The following is a 14,999-nucleotide window of genomic DNA, read 5'->3' as shown; positions in this document are numbered from 1 at the left end:
TGGCTATTTTCTAATATACAGAGAAAGACTAAAAACTAACATAATATACAGGTGTGTATACTAAATGCATGCATGTATAGAAACACATAGTATGTCACCATCCTTGTTTTAAGATAAATTGCTTCAAAGTTGATCGATACGCTTAGAATTTGACCGGAAAACGTGTGACGTTATTGAATACAGAATAACGTTATTCTTACTCAGAGGTATTGAAAAAAATATGTGTCGGAATCTGAATTTATTTTATTTTCATTTCCCCTGTCTGGTTTCGTAAATTTCCTAGTAATTCAATATAAAATCCTACTGATTCAATTAGACAATGGTGATGTCACCGCTGCATCCATGCATGATTAAAGTGCCTCAAAGATGATTAAAGTGCCTCAAAGATTTGATTAAGTAAATAGTGTTGTTGAAGTACAATTCGAATCGATTGATTGATGGTTGCTTAACGTTCAGTGGCAAATATTTCATGCATGTTCAGGACGAAACAATACAATTTGAAACAGTTGTGTCTAAAAGACACTTTTGATGCACCGGTCAAAAAAGGTTAAACAATCTGTTGTGGAAATTATATAGAAAGATCCTGATAAAATACACATTCTAAAAAGTAAAATATAACAAAAATACCGTACTCCAAGGAAAATTCAAAACGGAAAGTCCCTTATCAAATGGCAAAATCAAAAGCTCAAACACATCAAACGAATGGAAAACATCTCTCACACTCCTGAATTGGTACAGGCATTAATATAGTATACTCTGTATGGTGCAAAACTTCACTTTAAAAGACAAAGTTCAACATTCTGTCATTCGTTGAAAATTATACCAAATAATTCCTGAGGATATAGATGCGCCCTCTATATAAGTAAAACACTGCGCAAAATAAAAGTTCCAGCTTGAAATTGTACATGTGGGAGGAGTAAGCTGGATTCTGTACTCTGCGTGCCTTTATATATTATCAAAATGCCAAATTCAGCAACCTGTCATTAACAAAAATCCTGACAATATGCGCACCTTTGTAGTAACACCAGGTACATAATTTAAAAGTTTAACTGTAAAAACTGTAGTCCTAAGAAATCAGCCGTATAAAAACCCTATATCCCACACACAAAGAAATACCAATACTTTTTTTACATACATATTTGTATACTTGTTATAAAAGCTCGTTATAAGACTGCGAATACACTCGGGCTATTCCGACGCCTATGTGTGCAATATGCCCCTCCCCAAAAAGGCAACTTTGTTAATCGTCTTTCAGTCGTTTTGTCTCCCCACTTTGTGAAATGATACATCTGTACTTGTACTTTATGTCCAACTCAAAACACCTAAAACGCACCCATCCCCGAATTCCCAAGCGTTAATTAACAGGAATATGAAATCTAAATGATTTTATTATCTCATTGTTTTTTAAAATATCTCTTAGTAAATTGTTTGCGTTCGAAGCAGCGCTTTTTCGGATTTACTTTCATCAAAGCACCGATCAATCATTTATTGTGGGCCACGGATTATTTTTTTTTATGAATCGTTTGATTGTAAATTTCGAGAAAACATTTTCAGAATGGAAATGAAATTTTTATTTCGTCCTAACCATGTGCACATTTATTGTTAAGCCTTTGTTAACTTCTCCTCATTCCGATGTTGCTGTCCTGTGTAGACTGCGCTTATACGAATACAAAGCTAGCACTTTATTATTAAAATGCTTCCGAAACTATATCTGATTTCTTCTGTACAGTCCAATAAATTTCAGAGACTTTTTTCACTTGGAACACAGGGAAAGTTGTTCGGTTAAATAACGGATAATAAGTTCAGCTATTCTTTTTTGTTCATTCCATTCCAACAAACAACCTTTTGTCTGAGTTCCAACGTCTGCTTGTACGGGGCTCTTCCCCCTGATTCTATCCGTAATCTTTTCCAAATACATGTTTTTAGTTCTATTTTTCTAGCGGTGTTTTTGGCGACCATTTTAAAAACGAACGGGTTTCTTAACCAAATTGCATTAATAGTGGTACCAAGAACAATTCCACGTATTTTCACACACCATCCTGCCTTTCTATGAGATAGATTTTTACATTCAAAAGAAAATTTCTTCGGGAAACGGCTTGCATCATAAATAAGAATCTATTGCAAACAATAACTAAGAATAAAAAAACTCAGTCTGTTATGCACAAGAACATATATATAGATATATCGTACAAATGCTTACTTATCAATAGAAACAGAACGTTTAAAATTATATTTCTAAATGTAAAGAATGGGCAGAAGAATTGTCGGAAGGCGACGAAGCAATCAATGTCAAATAATGTATTGCATCAACTCAAATCTCTCGGCACTCTGCGTGTAGGCAAAGTTACAGTTAAAAATGTTTACCGAAAATAAAAGGATTTTATTTAATCATTTCGCGATTAAAGTACAGCGTTAGGCCTACATGTATTGTGTCGATAACCGCCAGAAACACGATGGAACCTGCTGCATTGACCGATATTTATGAACGTTGTCCACGTCAGCAGACTTACGTTATGGGCACGTTCAGAACAATCCGTTAATTGACGATGAAAAATCTTCTTATGCAGCAGCAATGTTTGAATTATAAAAAGATGATAGCTTAAACTATTAAACTAAAGATCGCCTAATTTAGTTCCAATTTTTTGTAGTCGTTTTAATATAAGAAAAAACACAAAAAACAGCGACACTAGAATTCCTAAATATTAAAGAGTAAGAAGACGGTATATTTAATAGTAAATGCATTGCACAAGCAACGTCAAAAATTCTCAAGAAACCGAAAACATCCGAAGAACCCAACTTAACTTAGAAAGTGTGTTTTGAAATCTAGTCCCCACACACCAAACTTCTCGGAATACAAAACCAATGAACTGATAAAAAGTATAATGGCAAAAAAGATTCTGAGAATGAATATTTGAAATTAAAACTATTTTTTAAAACAAACATGTTGACGTATATTCAAGAGCACTTTAAAACTGGGTTAGTAGTTAATTACTAGTATGCTAGCCGTTTTTGTCGGACAGAGATGACATACTTTTTCAATACTAGTAACTTAAACACAATCCAATAAAGGAGCATTAGGTTGATCATCAACTGCAATCCTAAATGTCCTAGAAGTTAGAGTAGATGGGCTACTATTACATTAAAGGTTTAGGATATGGCAGTCACGGAAAATTAAAATTAAAAAGTCTTACTCATTACAAAATCGGGCGAGAAATATAATGTGAAAATAAGAAAACTACTGACAAACAAATCTCAAAAATATATCTGATTCTAAAACAAGCATAAACAGTTTAAGGAACAGATATAACAAACTTAGTGCCAAAAAACGATTTTTGGTAATACGCAACAACATTGATAATACCTATTAGGGAACTCAAAAATTAGACAAATAGGACAGTCAACGTCGATAAAGAACGAGTAACCGCTAAAAAATGTTTAAACCCATCAAACTTTTTTTATTTTTGAATGCCAGAATAAAGTGAATCTAGAATTAAAATTAATATAGAAACTTTCAAATAGAAAGTCAACCATACCATGGAATTCTTGAATGAACCGTAAAATAGAAACTCGCAAATTAAATTGTTTATTCAATGTTAAGTCATTATCTCTATCTCCTCAGCAAAATAATCAAATTTGTGTTTTCTTTGAAATTATATATAGCAGATAGATTTTCTAAAGAAGCAGGGAAAGAGGCAAAAAATTAAAATAAATAATGGATGTGCAGATTACTGTGATAATGAAGTTAAACAGCTAAAGTGAACATTTATTTTATATATCGAAGTAGCAACATTGATGTGATCAAAATAAGAAAATTCATAAGACAAATAATGGATGTGCAGTTTACTGTGATATATATACAGTAGAATAAATAATTAAGGTTGGTATATTAGGAATGTGTTCGCAATGCAACATTGTTAATTTTTCACAAGCCTTCAGTATTTTGCTGGTCTCTCCGCTTCTTTTATTAAGACGAACATGATAATTGTGTTTTTACTGTTACTATTATGTGTATAGGTTGGTTATATTTTTGTTAGTATTTTTGCCATAGTTTGAAATGAAGAATTGTTTTATTTAACATGAATAAGATGATTAGCGCTGTAATGAAAATATTAGGCGTATTTCAAAATAACTGATACTGAATAGTTTTACCTTCTAGAGAGATTTTGTGGAAATAAATAACTGCAGCCAACTTCACTGTCCTTCAACTATAAACACCAAGCTATCTTAAAAAGACAAAGTTTTCCAGTAGGACACATAATTAGAAAAATATTGCATATATATTTGTAAGTTTTGAACATAATTTTTTTTTTAATCAATATTTTAATATTGAAACGTTTGAAGTGCCATAGTCCAGCATGCATTATAACATATTTTCAATATGTTGAATCAATTTCTGAAACATAAAAGCTTTACTTTTACATGACTTCTTATAAATTACTTTAAGTGTCCCATTATATATCAAAATTTATTTTATTGTTACGTATACTAATGCTTGCAATACGCATCAACATTGAAAATACCTATCAGGGTCCTCAAAAAACAAACAAAAAGGACGGTCAATGTAAATAAAGAACGGATAACCGCTAAAAAAATAAAGTTTCGTCACAAACAGCAATTTCAAAAGTTATTCCGTTTTTCAAAACCAAAAACAATGTGGAGCTGGAACAGTTGAGAGTTTTACTCAATTAGACTGAATTAAAACATCCAGTTCCGAAACGAGGATGTGTACCTTAATCTGAATTTAATCGATCAAAATTTTTTATTTTTATATGCCAGAATAAGTGAATCCAGAATCTAAAAAGCATAGAAACTTTCAAATAGTAAGTCAACCATGGAATTATTGAATGAACCGTAAAATAAAAAGTCACAAATGAACGGTTTACTCAATGTTAAGTCATTATCTCTATCTCTTCGGCAAAATAATTCAATTTGTGTTTCTTTGAATAAATAGCAGATAGGCTTTCTAAAGAAGCACGAAAAGAGGCAAACAATTAAGATAAATAATGGATGTGCAGATTATTGTGAAAATGAAGTTAAACAGCAAAAGTGAACATTTATTTTATTTATCGAAGTAGCAACATTGATGTGATCAATATTAGAAAATTCTTTTGTACTATAATTTCAATTTGAAACCAGAAAACCAGCAATTCAAATATATTGAGATCATATTATTGCCTTTATTGGCGACTATCAACATCGATTGAATTAAACAGTAACAAATTGCGGATTATGAAAATTCAAAGGCAAGCCTACATAAAAAAAGAAGAATAACATGTATTCTCAAGTTCACTATGATAATTTAAGATCTAAGACCGCGCAAACATGTCACTATTGAGTTGAAACACCGACACATGGTATCGGTCAGTCAATTTGTGATCAATTCGTGATCGTGACCATAAAAATTATCTAGGGTCGATTTCAGTCGTTCTTCCTCATAACTCTGTTGGTGTAGTTTATGTGTAAGGAGCACATCCCTGTTAATGTAGTTTGCATAATGTGAACATGCACCAACGTAACGACTGAGATTTGTAAACGCCATACGATGAACAAGTGGGTATGATACTGCTGAGAAATGGAAAGTTGACAATTGGAACGTTGAAATCATCAAGTGTGTCATAAATTCTAGTTTGAAGACTTTCATCTGTGTCAATATCGAGGAAAAAATTTAAAAAAATAAACAGGCCTTCTGCTCTCTGTAGTATCCTTAATCTCAAGTTCACCATGATAAATGAAATGTAAGCATTCATTGAAATGTGTGTTCTTGAGTGAATTAAAGAACATCTTATATATACCTGAAAGTAAAATAAGATGTTTTCCTTTTTCCTTTGAGAAGGTTCTGTATGAATTCTGCTTTAAATGAGTACGTACGAACAACAAGTCTGCCAGAGATTCAGTTACAGACCCTTATACTCTATACTGGCAATAAAACATTCTCTCAACAAACCGATACCAACTTATGGCAAAGCTATTTCCCATCTTGAATATTATAGGCTGTCATAAAAATAAATTGCATAAAATATGTAATTTAAGACATCTACTATTCAAACCAACAAATACCAAGAGCTGTGTACCAACAGAAATTATAACCAACAAATACCAAGAGCTGTATACCAACAGAAATTGTAACCAACAAATACCAAGAGCTGTATACCAACAGAAATTGTAACCAACAAATACCAAGAGCTGTGTACCCACAGAAATTGTAACCAACAAATACCAAGAGCTTATTTATTAATTAAAGTTATTCAAATGATATGACATGTCCTTTAATTCAATGCTAATACTGATTTAATGTTTTTCTCAAGTTTGTGCTTGCTTGTTCATGCTGTTTCCTACATTGTTACTTTGTGATATATGGTACCGACTTCAAATAAAACATAAATAAATGCTATTTGCGTAATGCCGTGTAGCGTTAATAATGCAGTAGACTAGCCTGTGATTGTTGTATGCTTTTAATTTGCTGGTTGATATTTTCATTTGTAATCTTGAAATAAAAAAAATCACAAATATTCCTTTAGATATAGAAATACAGTTTGGAATGAATACTCCAGAGTTTTTGAGAAGAAAACAATTTTAACCAATGTTCTCAACTTCTTGTTACCTGGAGTGGTAGTTCATGCCAATGCAATGCCTGCAAATAATCAATACTTTAATTTATAGTGCTTTTCTGCTAATGTGTCATAACTGTTCATGTGTTTTAAACTGTTTTATATGCTTTTCATCATGATTGCTTATTGTACTTTTAATATTTCGTCATAGTTTAACATAAAAAAGAGAGGCGAAAGATACTCATAAGTCGAAATTAAACTGACAAAACAAAGGCTAAAAAAGAAAAAGACAAACAGACAAACAACAGTACACAAAGCACAACATAGAAAACTAAAGAGTGAGCAACACTAACCCCACCAAAAACTGGGGGTGCTCCGGAAGGGTAAGCATATCCTGCTCCACATGTGGCACCCGTTGTGTTGCTCATTTAATAACCCGGTGATAAAAGTAGACGGGATTGTAGTTACGACTATTGGAACATATCTGTCGTCATCTGTGAAACAGATATTCCATACGGGTCAACCAACTCGTGATAGCGTCCGTAAAATTTAAGAAGGGATGATTGCAACTTCAACACTTGGAACTCTTGGTTTAATAGCTTCCGTGTGAGCAGCAACCCTCTTTCAGGAAAATCAAGATAGGAAATACAAGCCCTGGAATATCGTATCTGGGAGATATATACTCCGTATGCAGGCGCTGCTGGAATGTTGCTACATAGAAATGGAAAGTTCACAATTGGGAAGTGAAATCATCTCTTTTGTCGTAAAGTTTTGTTTTCAACCGACCCTCATTGTCAATTTCTAGATGTCAGTCAAGATACGAGGCAGACTTTGCTGTATCAGTTGTATCCTTTATCTCAAGTTCGATGTGATAGATACGTTCAACATAGTCACCAAATTGTGAATCATTTAGTGAGAGAACATTATTTACATAGTGGAAAGTGAAGTTAAAGGATACTGCTAACTTCTTTTGTATTTTCCTAAGAAGTTTCTGTATGAAATAAGCCGCATATAAATAAAGGAACAAGTCGGCAATAAGAGAAGTACGGTTGGTTCCCATGGGAATGCCGATTGTTTGTTGAAAAACACGTCCTCCAAACGTAACTGTAGCTTTTGTATTTTTTGTATGTTTGCTTTCTTTTAAACGTGCTTTTTTGAATGTTTTGTTTGTATAATAAGACGATATAAAAGCTCAATAGAGGTTATGGTTTCTGTAAACAAAATTCATATTCGTCTTTGAATAAAGCTTTTGAACTTTAAACATTTTCCATTTATAAATGCGGTCGTTACTCGGGGCCACTTCAAGTTCCTCTAATGGTAGGATGAGCAGCTGAGACAATCAGTACACCTCTCTTTTGATATATTTTGAATAGCAAAAATGCATACCCGTCATATATATCTTTTGACAAAAGAAATTACTGATAGCTATCATATGGCATGATTCGCCGAATTTCATGGAGAGATTGCTAGATTTAATGAATATCCAGCGGCTCATCCCTACCTTCTTCTTCTTCAGGATGTCCACCCTATTTGCAGGGTCACCGCATTTAAAAATTGTATATTTTTTAAGAATGCGTTATTAAAAATTTTTGTTAAATTTTTTTTTTTTTATGTTTTAGTTTAAATTTAAATAATAATAGTAACAGAGTTAGAATAGGACAAAATTAAAAAAAAACAGGAACTTGTATTTACACTATACATACTCAGACTGACGTGAACTTACAAAATTTTACATTTATTTTAAAATGGATAAAATACTAGCTTATCAGAAGCTAAATGTAGTTTGTTTGTAAAATTCTCTTAGAAAAAAGAAAATGTTATGAATTACGATTCTGTATAAATAATGGGTAAAATTATGTACTTGTGTGGTTTCATATATAGTGAGAGACCCATATTCGCCATATAATTCGTTCATTTCCACTTACATCCGACCTACATTCGAATATTTGGAACTTTTTATGAAGGTTTCAGAAATTTAACTATATGAAAAAAATGTTTGATAAAGAAATTATCTTCAAAACATTGGTTAATTGTTCTTAAAACGAACGCACACTCAAGAGGAAATCAAGTTGTTCGTGTACCATGGGGACACATTTTCGCCGCAATGTATGATATGACAATCCTCATCATCCTGGTATATTATAAAAACGAATGTTTGCAATTACATGAATTAGCTTGAGAGATCATTCCTATACGATTTTTCTCACAAATATTTACTTTAAGACTGCGCATGATTGCCATATAAATCTTACATAATTGCCAAAATCATTTAAAAACACCTGCGTATTTCTCAATATGTGCGAATAACCTTGGAAATGGGGTAAAGAGGAATATCAACAGTTGTAACATTACAAACAGCCTTTACCATCTATTTAGGCAAGTATTGGGTAAAGGCACACAAATTTTACAGAAAAAATAGCAAAACGGCGAAAATGTGTCCAAGGCGAATATGCGCCACCCACTCTATAGTTTATATGTTCTTTTAAAAATCTAAAATGGTAAAAAACTCTCTAAATATTAGTTTTAAAAACAGTAGTGGTCATTATCACAATTTAAGATCTACAAGGTTATTTACAAGGGTCATTAATATTCATATACTCTAGTTATAGTTTTAACTTAGAAGTAATTTTCTATATCACTTAATATTTAATTAAGTTTATACATCATAAGTATAGTATAATATTTGTTACATTCCCATGACTGACAGCCACCCGCAATTGTTAAGCACCAAGAACTTTAAAAATGATTGTTCATTTGTTTTCCAGAAGTTGGGCTCTTTTAGCATTCAATACATAGATCCAGTCTTTGCAAATTCGTTCTATATCTCTCAGCTGAGGCACTGATATAAGGTTGTTCCGAGAAGATCCGAGAACAGTCAACTAAGAATTCAAGAAGGTCCTCATCAGAATTAATTATACTGCAATAAGGGATCTGATTATCCTCCAGTAGGGATTTGAGTCTATTGTGATGAATTTTTCTCACACTATTCAGACTTTCACACGTAACTAGGAAGTGTTTATATCTAGCTCTACCACTCATTACATTGTAAATGCACACCAACCCTTCCCGCAATTTTACATGATTTTGATTATTGCTGATGATTGCTAAGCGTTGCGTCACTCGGCGGAAAAGGAAATATCATGAATAGTTTTAAAAAAAAATCGTAAGGGGTTCTCGCCTGCTGCTGCTGTCAGTGTAAAAGTGTAATTCGAGTTGACTTAAATAGTGTGTCCATGTATCAGTACAATACAGAATTTACCTCTTTTAAAATCATAAAAAAAGCAGACTGAACTTGGCCTAAATGTGTTCCTAAATGTTGACGCCACCAACGCCGACGACGGTATCTAGGATCTCTATGTCTCGCTCGCTTTCGCGACATAAATGTATCAGGCTCGACAAAAAATGAAACTGGTAAAATCACACCGCGAAAATTAAACTGAACAGCCTATAAGTTGAAGTGCTGTAATAATAATCGAAACCGGATTTATACTTTTCCGTCATTGACCACGCTTTTACCATATAATTTTTTTCTTTTTCAAGATTTCTTGACTGGTTACAGAATATAGATTAATAGTCCGAATATATGCACCTATGATTTTGTATGAATAAAATCAATTTGATTTACAAATTTAACTTGTTTACATAAAGATATTGAAGATGGTTAAATCTTAGTCACATGATCAGAATACGTCATTTCCAAAACAAAAATGGTACCTGTTTGTTGACAAACATAAGCAGCATATTTACGGGGTCAAAGCAAGCAAAATGGATAATCCTATAACATCCAATGGGGATAGTTTCGATAGACACAGTGAACAGATATTGAAAAACATTCTTAGTCCAATTGAACCTTTCGTAATGCAAATCCAAAGCCTGCTTGTATGGGAGAGTCCAAGAAGAAGTTCAGTGTTATTTATTATTATTCATACAATATTTTGGTAAGGATTGACTTATAGATAGCATTTTACACGAACTTATATGTGCTTCTAAATATAACTTAGCCAATGATTGCAAATAAATTTGCAATTTGGTGTTTCTATCTACATGATCTATAGAAATTTTGTTGAGAGGTCAAACTGGACAAATTTCAAATCTGAGTCTGTTTAATAGCCACATTCACATTTGGCCTTGTTCGTGTTTGTTCTTATACCTGTTCAACCTTGGACAAGTTTGCTAATATTCTTGTTTGCCCTTACCCAGAAAAATTCAGTTCCTCCCTGTGATCGACACTCCCACTTGAAGGTTAATTAATACAGACAATTGTACTGAAATATTTTGGTTAGTTTGCCCTCATTTTTTCTTGTACATTTTGAAATTGTTTTATGATATGATTTGAGTTATTATGACCTGAAATTACAAGTTCTGACAAAGGGTCCTGCTCAAAACATAAACATATTTGTCTCATTGGCACTCATACCACATCATCTTATTTCTATTGGCACATTAGTTTGACAGCAGTCCTTTGAGGAGAGTGTCATTCTTAACAGATAAAATTCATTGATTATCTTTTCAATTAGTTTAGATACATATATTTTACTTTCTTATAATGAATTGTTCCTGCACTGTCTAAATTGATTTCTAGCTGACTAGTTTACTAAATACAAAGTTGTTATTTCAATAATTAATATAAATTGCCCAAGAAATATTTGTATTACCTACATTAAAATGGTATGCAAACAAAAATATAAAAGCCAGCTGAGTATTTTATGAATGCGGGTCCAATTGCCCTAGTACCTGTTCGCCCTAATACCTGTTTGCCCTGGATCCGTTCACCCTAATTCCTGTTCGCATTGAGTCCGTTTGCCCTGATTTTTATTTTATATTATTTTGTTGTCTTGTTTAATATGAATTATGTTAAAGTTTGTTGAAATTTTCGCCGAATAATTATGTTGTATTAATATTGCTGCTACCAGACAATTTTTTTTCTTTGATTTGCACTGAAGTGTTCAGGAACTGAAGACCAGTTATCTATATGTATTTATCTTTTTTGAAACATTGTAACAATTTCAAATCTTAAGGCACATTCCGGTATTTTCTCTATTTTTGGGGTATGAAAATCACCACAAAAATCCATACTATTGGACAATAATTAAAATTTGACCTTATAAATGAATAATAAATAGTAAGTTTACCTAATTTAGTTAAATTTTTACCAATACAACGTTGATATCTCCACATTTTCTTCCATTAATTTACCATTTTGCTTACATGTACATTGTGCATGTACATGTACACCATGACATGACAGTGACAATAAATACTTGTTTAAATAAAAAAAACATACATGTACAATATACATGTTAGTATTTATATGATATAATTATGTACATGAAGTTTTTAATAAAATCTATGGGGAATATATTCAATGGGTAGCAAATACTCTATGAACATGTTATGGGAGCAAATATATATATATAAACATGTACATAGACATAACAGATAAATGTAAAAATGTACATGTACAATACAACAAAATTCAGACTAGATAATTTGATGGTGAATTCTTGTACATTGTGTAAAGTAGATTCAACATACAGCTGTTCATTGGCAGCTTATAATTACAACTTGTACCATTTTATATTGCATACATTTAAACATTTTACTACTTTATAATTTCTGAAAGTGCATTAAACAAATGCTTATACATGTAGATGTACCAATGTAATTAATAAGGAGTAAGCTTGTATTTTTATATTTTCATGTACTTGAAAGGTATAATTGATCAGATCAGATAAAACATGTTCATACAATTTTGTAGGTTTTTTACAGTATTTGGTGGTAGAATCTATTTTCTTATCAGTACAGGTTTGATAGTATCATATTTTATACGGACTTGGAAGAGAAGGATATGGCCAGAGATTAGAGGTAAAGTGGTAAACCCATATTCAGATATAAAGCAGACATGTTATATAATTAAATCATTGTAACCATTAATTTACATATAGAGCTGAAACTTTATGAATACCAAATTATATTGTTAAATTTTCAATTCAAAGGCCACATTTTATTTTTATAGACCTGCCATAAAGTGGTCTGGGCCATATATTACCATTATCCGTCATTCCGTAAGCAAACAGTTATACATTTTTTTTTCTAAACGCCTTCACATATTGAGCTGATTTTTAGTATGTGAGTCTACTATGATGAGTTACAGATTGAGTTTACGTTTGGTTCTGCTCCATTGATTTTTGCAGAAATTATGGACTTTGGACTTTGAAAATTTTGTAAAAATAACATTTTTACAGACTTTACTTCTATATGCCTTCATATATTGAGCTGAATTTTAGTATGTGAGGCTACTATGATGAGTTACAGGTTAGGTTTATGTTTAGTTCCACTGCGCTGACTTTTGTCGGCAAAAATCAGTGGAGCAGAACCAAACATAAACCCAACCTGTAACTCAAAATTACGGATTAAATTATTATCCTGACTACACACAGTCATCTTTAAATCATTATTACTAGGGATGTCAACCCAGGGAAGAATTACTAATCTAGTACTCATTGGTTACTAATCTAGTACTCCTTGGTTACTAATCTAGTACTCCTTGGTTTTACTGAGCAATACTTGAGTACTCTCTCAAAAAAATATTTTCAAAATTGAAAAACACTGTTAAGCACATTTTACTTATTGTGGATCATTGTCTAATGTTTTTTAAACCCTCTACATTATCATCAGGGACTAGATATGATATTCAAGATCTAACTCTTCTTCCAAAATAATTTACCTGAACCAGTAAATGATAGACACTTGTATAAGTATTTCCCCTGACTGTTGGAGATTCACAATTGTAAATATAAGCAATAATTTTATATCCCCACTAGTCTTGATTCTAGGAGTGGGGGCTTTATCGCAATATAAGCTTGTCTGTCCTTCCATACATGTATGTATGTTTGTCGGTCTGTCCATTGTTTAACAAATACTTTTGTCACACTTTTCTCTGTTATTACAAAACAAAATGGCTGTTTGGTCCACAGCTTGACAATTATAAGTTGTAACCTGTAAGCATGTTTGGGATCTGTCAGTTAATCACATCCTGTTTGCCTATACTTTGATGTACAAGTGGGGATATGCCTACCAAGACAACATTTAGATTTGCATAATATTTTCCACACTGTCTCATTTTAATTAACACATATTAACAATGTAACCTTTACTTATCAAAATTGTGTAGGTGTATAATACAATGAACTGCAATTGGCATAGCCTCTTACTAGATATTAAGACATGAACTCAATTAATCTCCTGTATTTTTTATTCAGTTCCACCAAAAGAGCCAGAGGATCCAGACAGGTTTGTATACTCGGTTGAATTAGAGATTTTACAAATGTAAAAATAAAAAAAAAAGGAAAGACTTTTTATTTGAAATTTTATTACAATAAGTACAATGACTGTGAGAATGGAATATTTGTAGTTCAGAGTTTGAATTACAGCATCCATAATATGTAATAAAAAACCAGTTACATATGTAAATACCAGTTTATACTGAATTTTGTAACTGGATGACCACAAAAAGATACACATACACTACAAACAAAGAAAAAGATCTTCACAGAAGCTAATGCGGAACATTAAACTACTGTGTGTCCAAGTCTCATTTAAAACTGTTTTTGAAAAAAATTAACCATTTAAAGTGTGTCTGCATATAGGTTAACAAATTGTACAGCAGAGGCAAAAACATTCAACTTTTAATCAGGAGCCTGCAATTGTTTGTCCAAGATTGCTCTGACATCTAATATCCTTTATTAGGATTTGTTGGGGTAGTTGAACATCATTGCATAGTTTATATAGAAAACATGGAAATCACCAACCCAAACTTTTATGAATGTACAATACCCCTGTAAAACAACCTAAAGCTTTATTTCTATAAATCCATTGAAGTTAATTTACATGTAGCTAAAGAATAAACCTAATATAAAAAAACAAATGAAATCAATGAATTGTATAATATAGGTCAGAGTTTATACCTACTTTTTATTGGAAGCTGGTATATACTCTCAATGTTGCATTCTTTACCTTTATGTTTTCTTTTAATAGGGAAAGTTTTGCCTGAGCTTTCAGCCTGTCTGTTTCAATATGAATAATTTGATCAGTAGTCAAAAATATATATACAGTCGAACCTGTAACATGTTTATGGTGGCCGGTAATTAGCACCTTTGTTGATCGTTCAAGTGGAACGTTAGTGTGTTGAACATATTTCACATGAGATGAAAACAAAACGAATCCAAATGACCCAAGCAGAGATTAAATGAATCGTTTGAATTAAAACTCATTAATTACAATAAATAAAAGAATTAAGACAATTATGATCAATTCATGAAAATTTAATGTAAAGCAAACGACCTCATCAGAAACCGTTCAGAACTTATTTCCTTCCGCAAGTGATTTCATAATTTAAAGTGACTGACCTTTGGATGAGTTGAATACTTTGTTCAAGTCCCTTCAACTTCG

At 32.0% G+C, this 14,999-nt stretch overlaps 2 protein-coding genes across 7 annotated transcripts in view; one reads left to right on the top strand and one right to left on the bottom strand.

Moving 5' to 3' along the window:
- Positions 1 to 4,219, bottom strand: part of LOC127730614 (peroxidasin homolog pxn-1-like) — a 296,701-nt gene extending 292,482 nt beyond the window's left edge. For both annotated transcript variants that reach the window (XM_052239096.1, XM_052239098.1), the window contains exon 1: positions 4,150 to 4,219. The gene's annotated coding sequence lies outside the window, so the exon portion shown is untranslated. The remainder of the gene's footprint in view (positions 1 to 4,149) is intronic.
- LOC127730619 (reticulophagy regulator 3-like) overlaps positions 1 to 14,999 on the top strand; it is a 160,397-nt gene that overhangs the window by 129,870 nt on the left and 15,528 nt on the right. The window contains exons 1-3 of one of the 5 annotated variants that reach the window (XM_052239104.1): positions 10,254 to 10,486; positions 12,307 to 12,413; positions 13,811 to 13,841. The exons of 2 other annotated variants lie outside the window; for them this stretch is intronic. In XM_052239104.1, coding sequence (XP_052095064.1) covers positions 10,314 to 10,486; positions 12,307 to 12,413; positions 13,811 to 13,841 — 311 coding nt within the window. In that variant the 5' untranslated portion in view covers positions 10,254 to 10,313. Of the gene's footprint in view, positions 1 to 10,253; positions 10,487 to 12,306; positions 12,414 to 13,810; positions 13,842 to 14,999 lie in introns of those variants that run through there. 2 more of the 5 variants (XM_052239107.1, XM_052239106.1) reach the window with 2 other exon arrangements.

Source organism: Mytilus californianus, unplaced genomic scaffold, assembly GCF_021869535.1.
Source record: "Mytilus californianus isolate M0D057914Y unplaced genomic scaffold, xbMytCali1.0.p SCAF_2, whole genome shotgun sequence".
Taxonomy (NCBI): Eukaryota; Metazoa; Mollusca; class Bivalvia; order Mytilida; family Mytilidae; genus Mytilus; species Mytilus californianus.
Note: the sequence above shows the minus strand (reverse complement) of the source record. Positions and strands in the feature narration are given on the sequence as shown.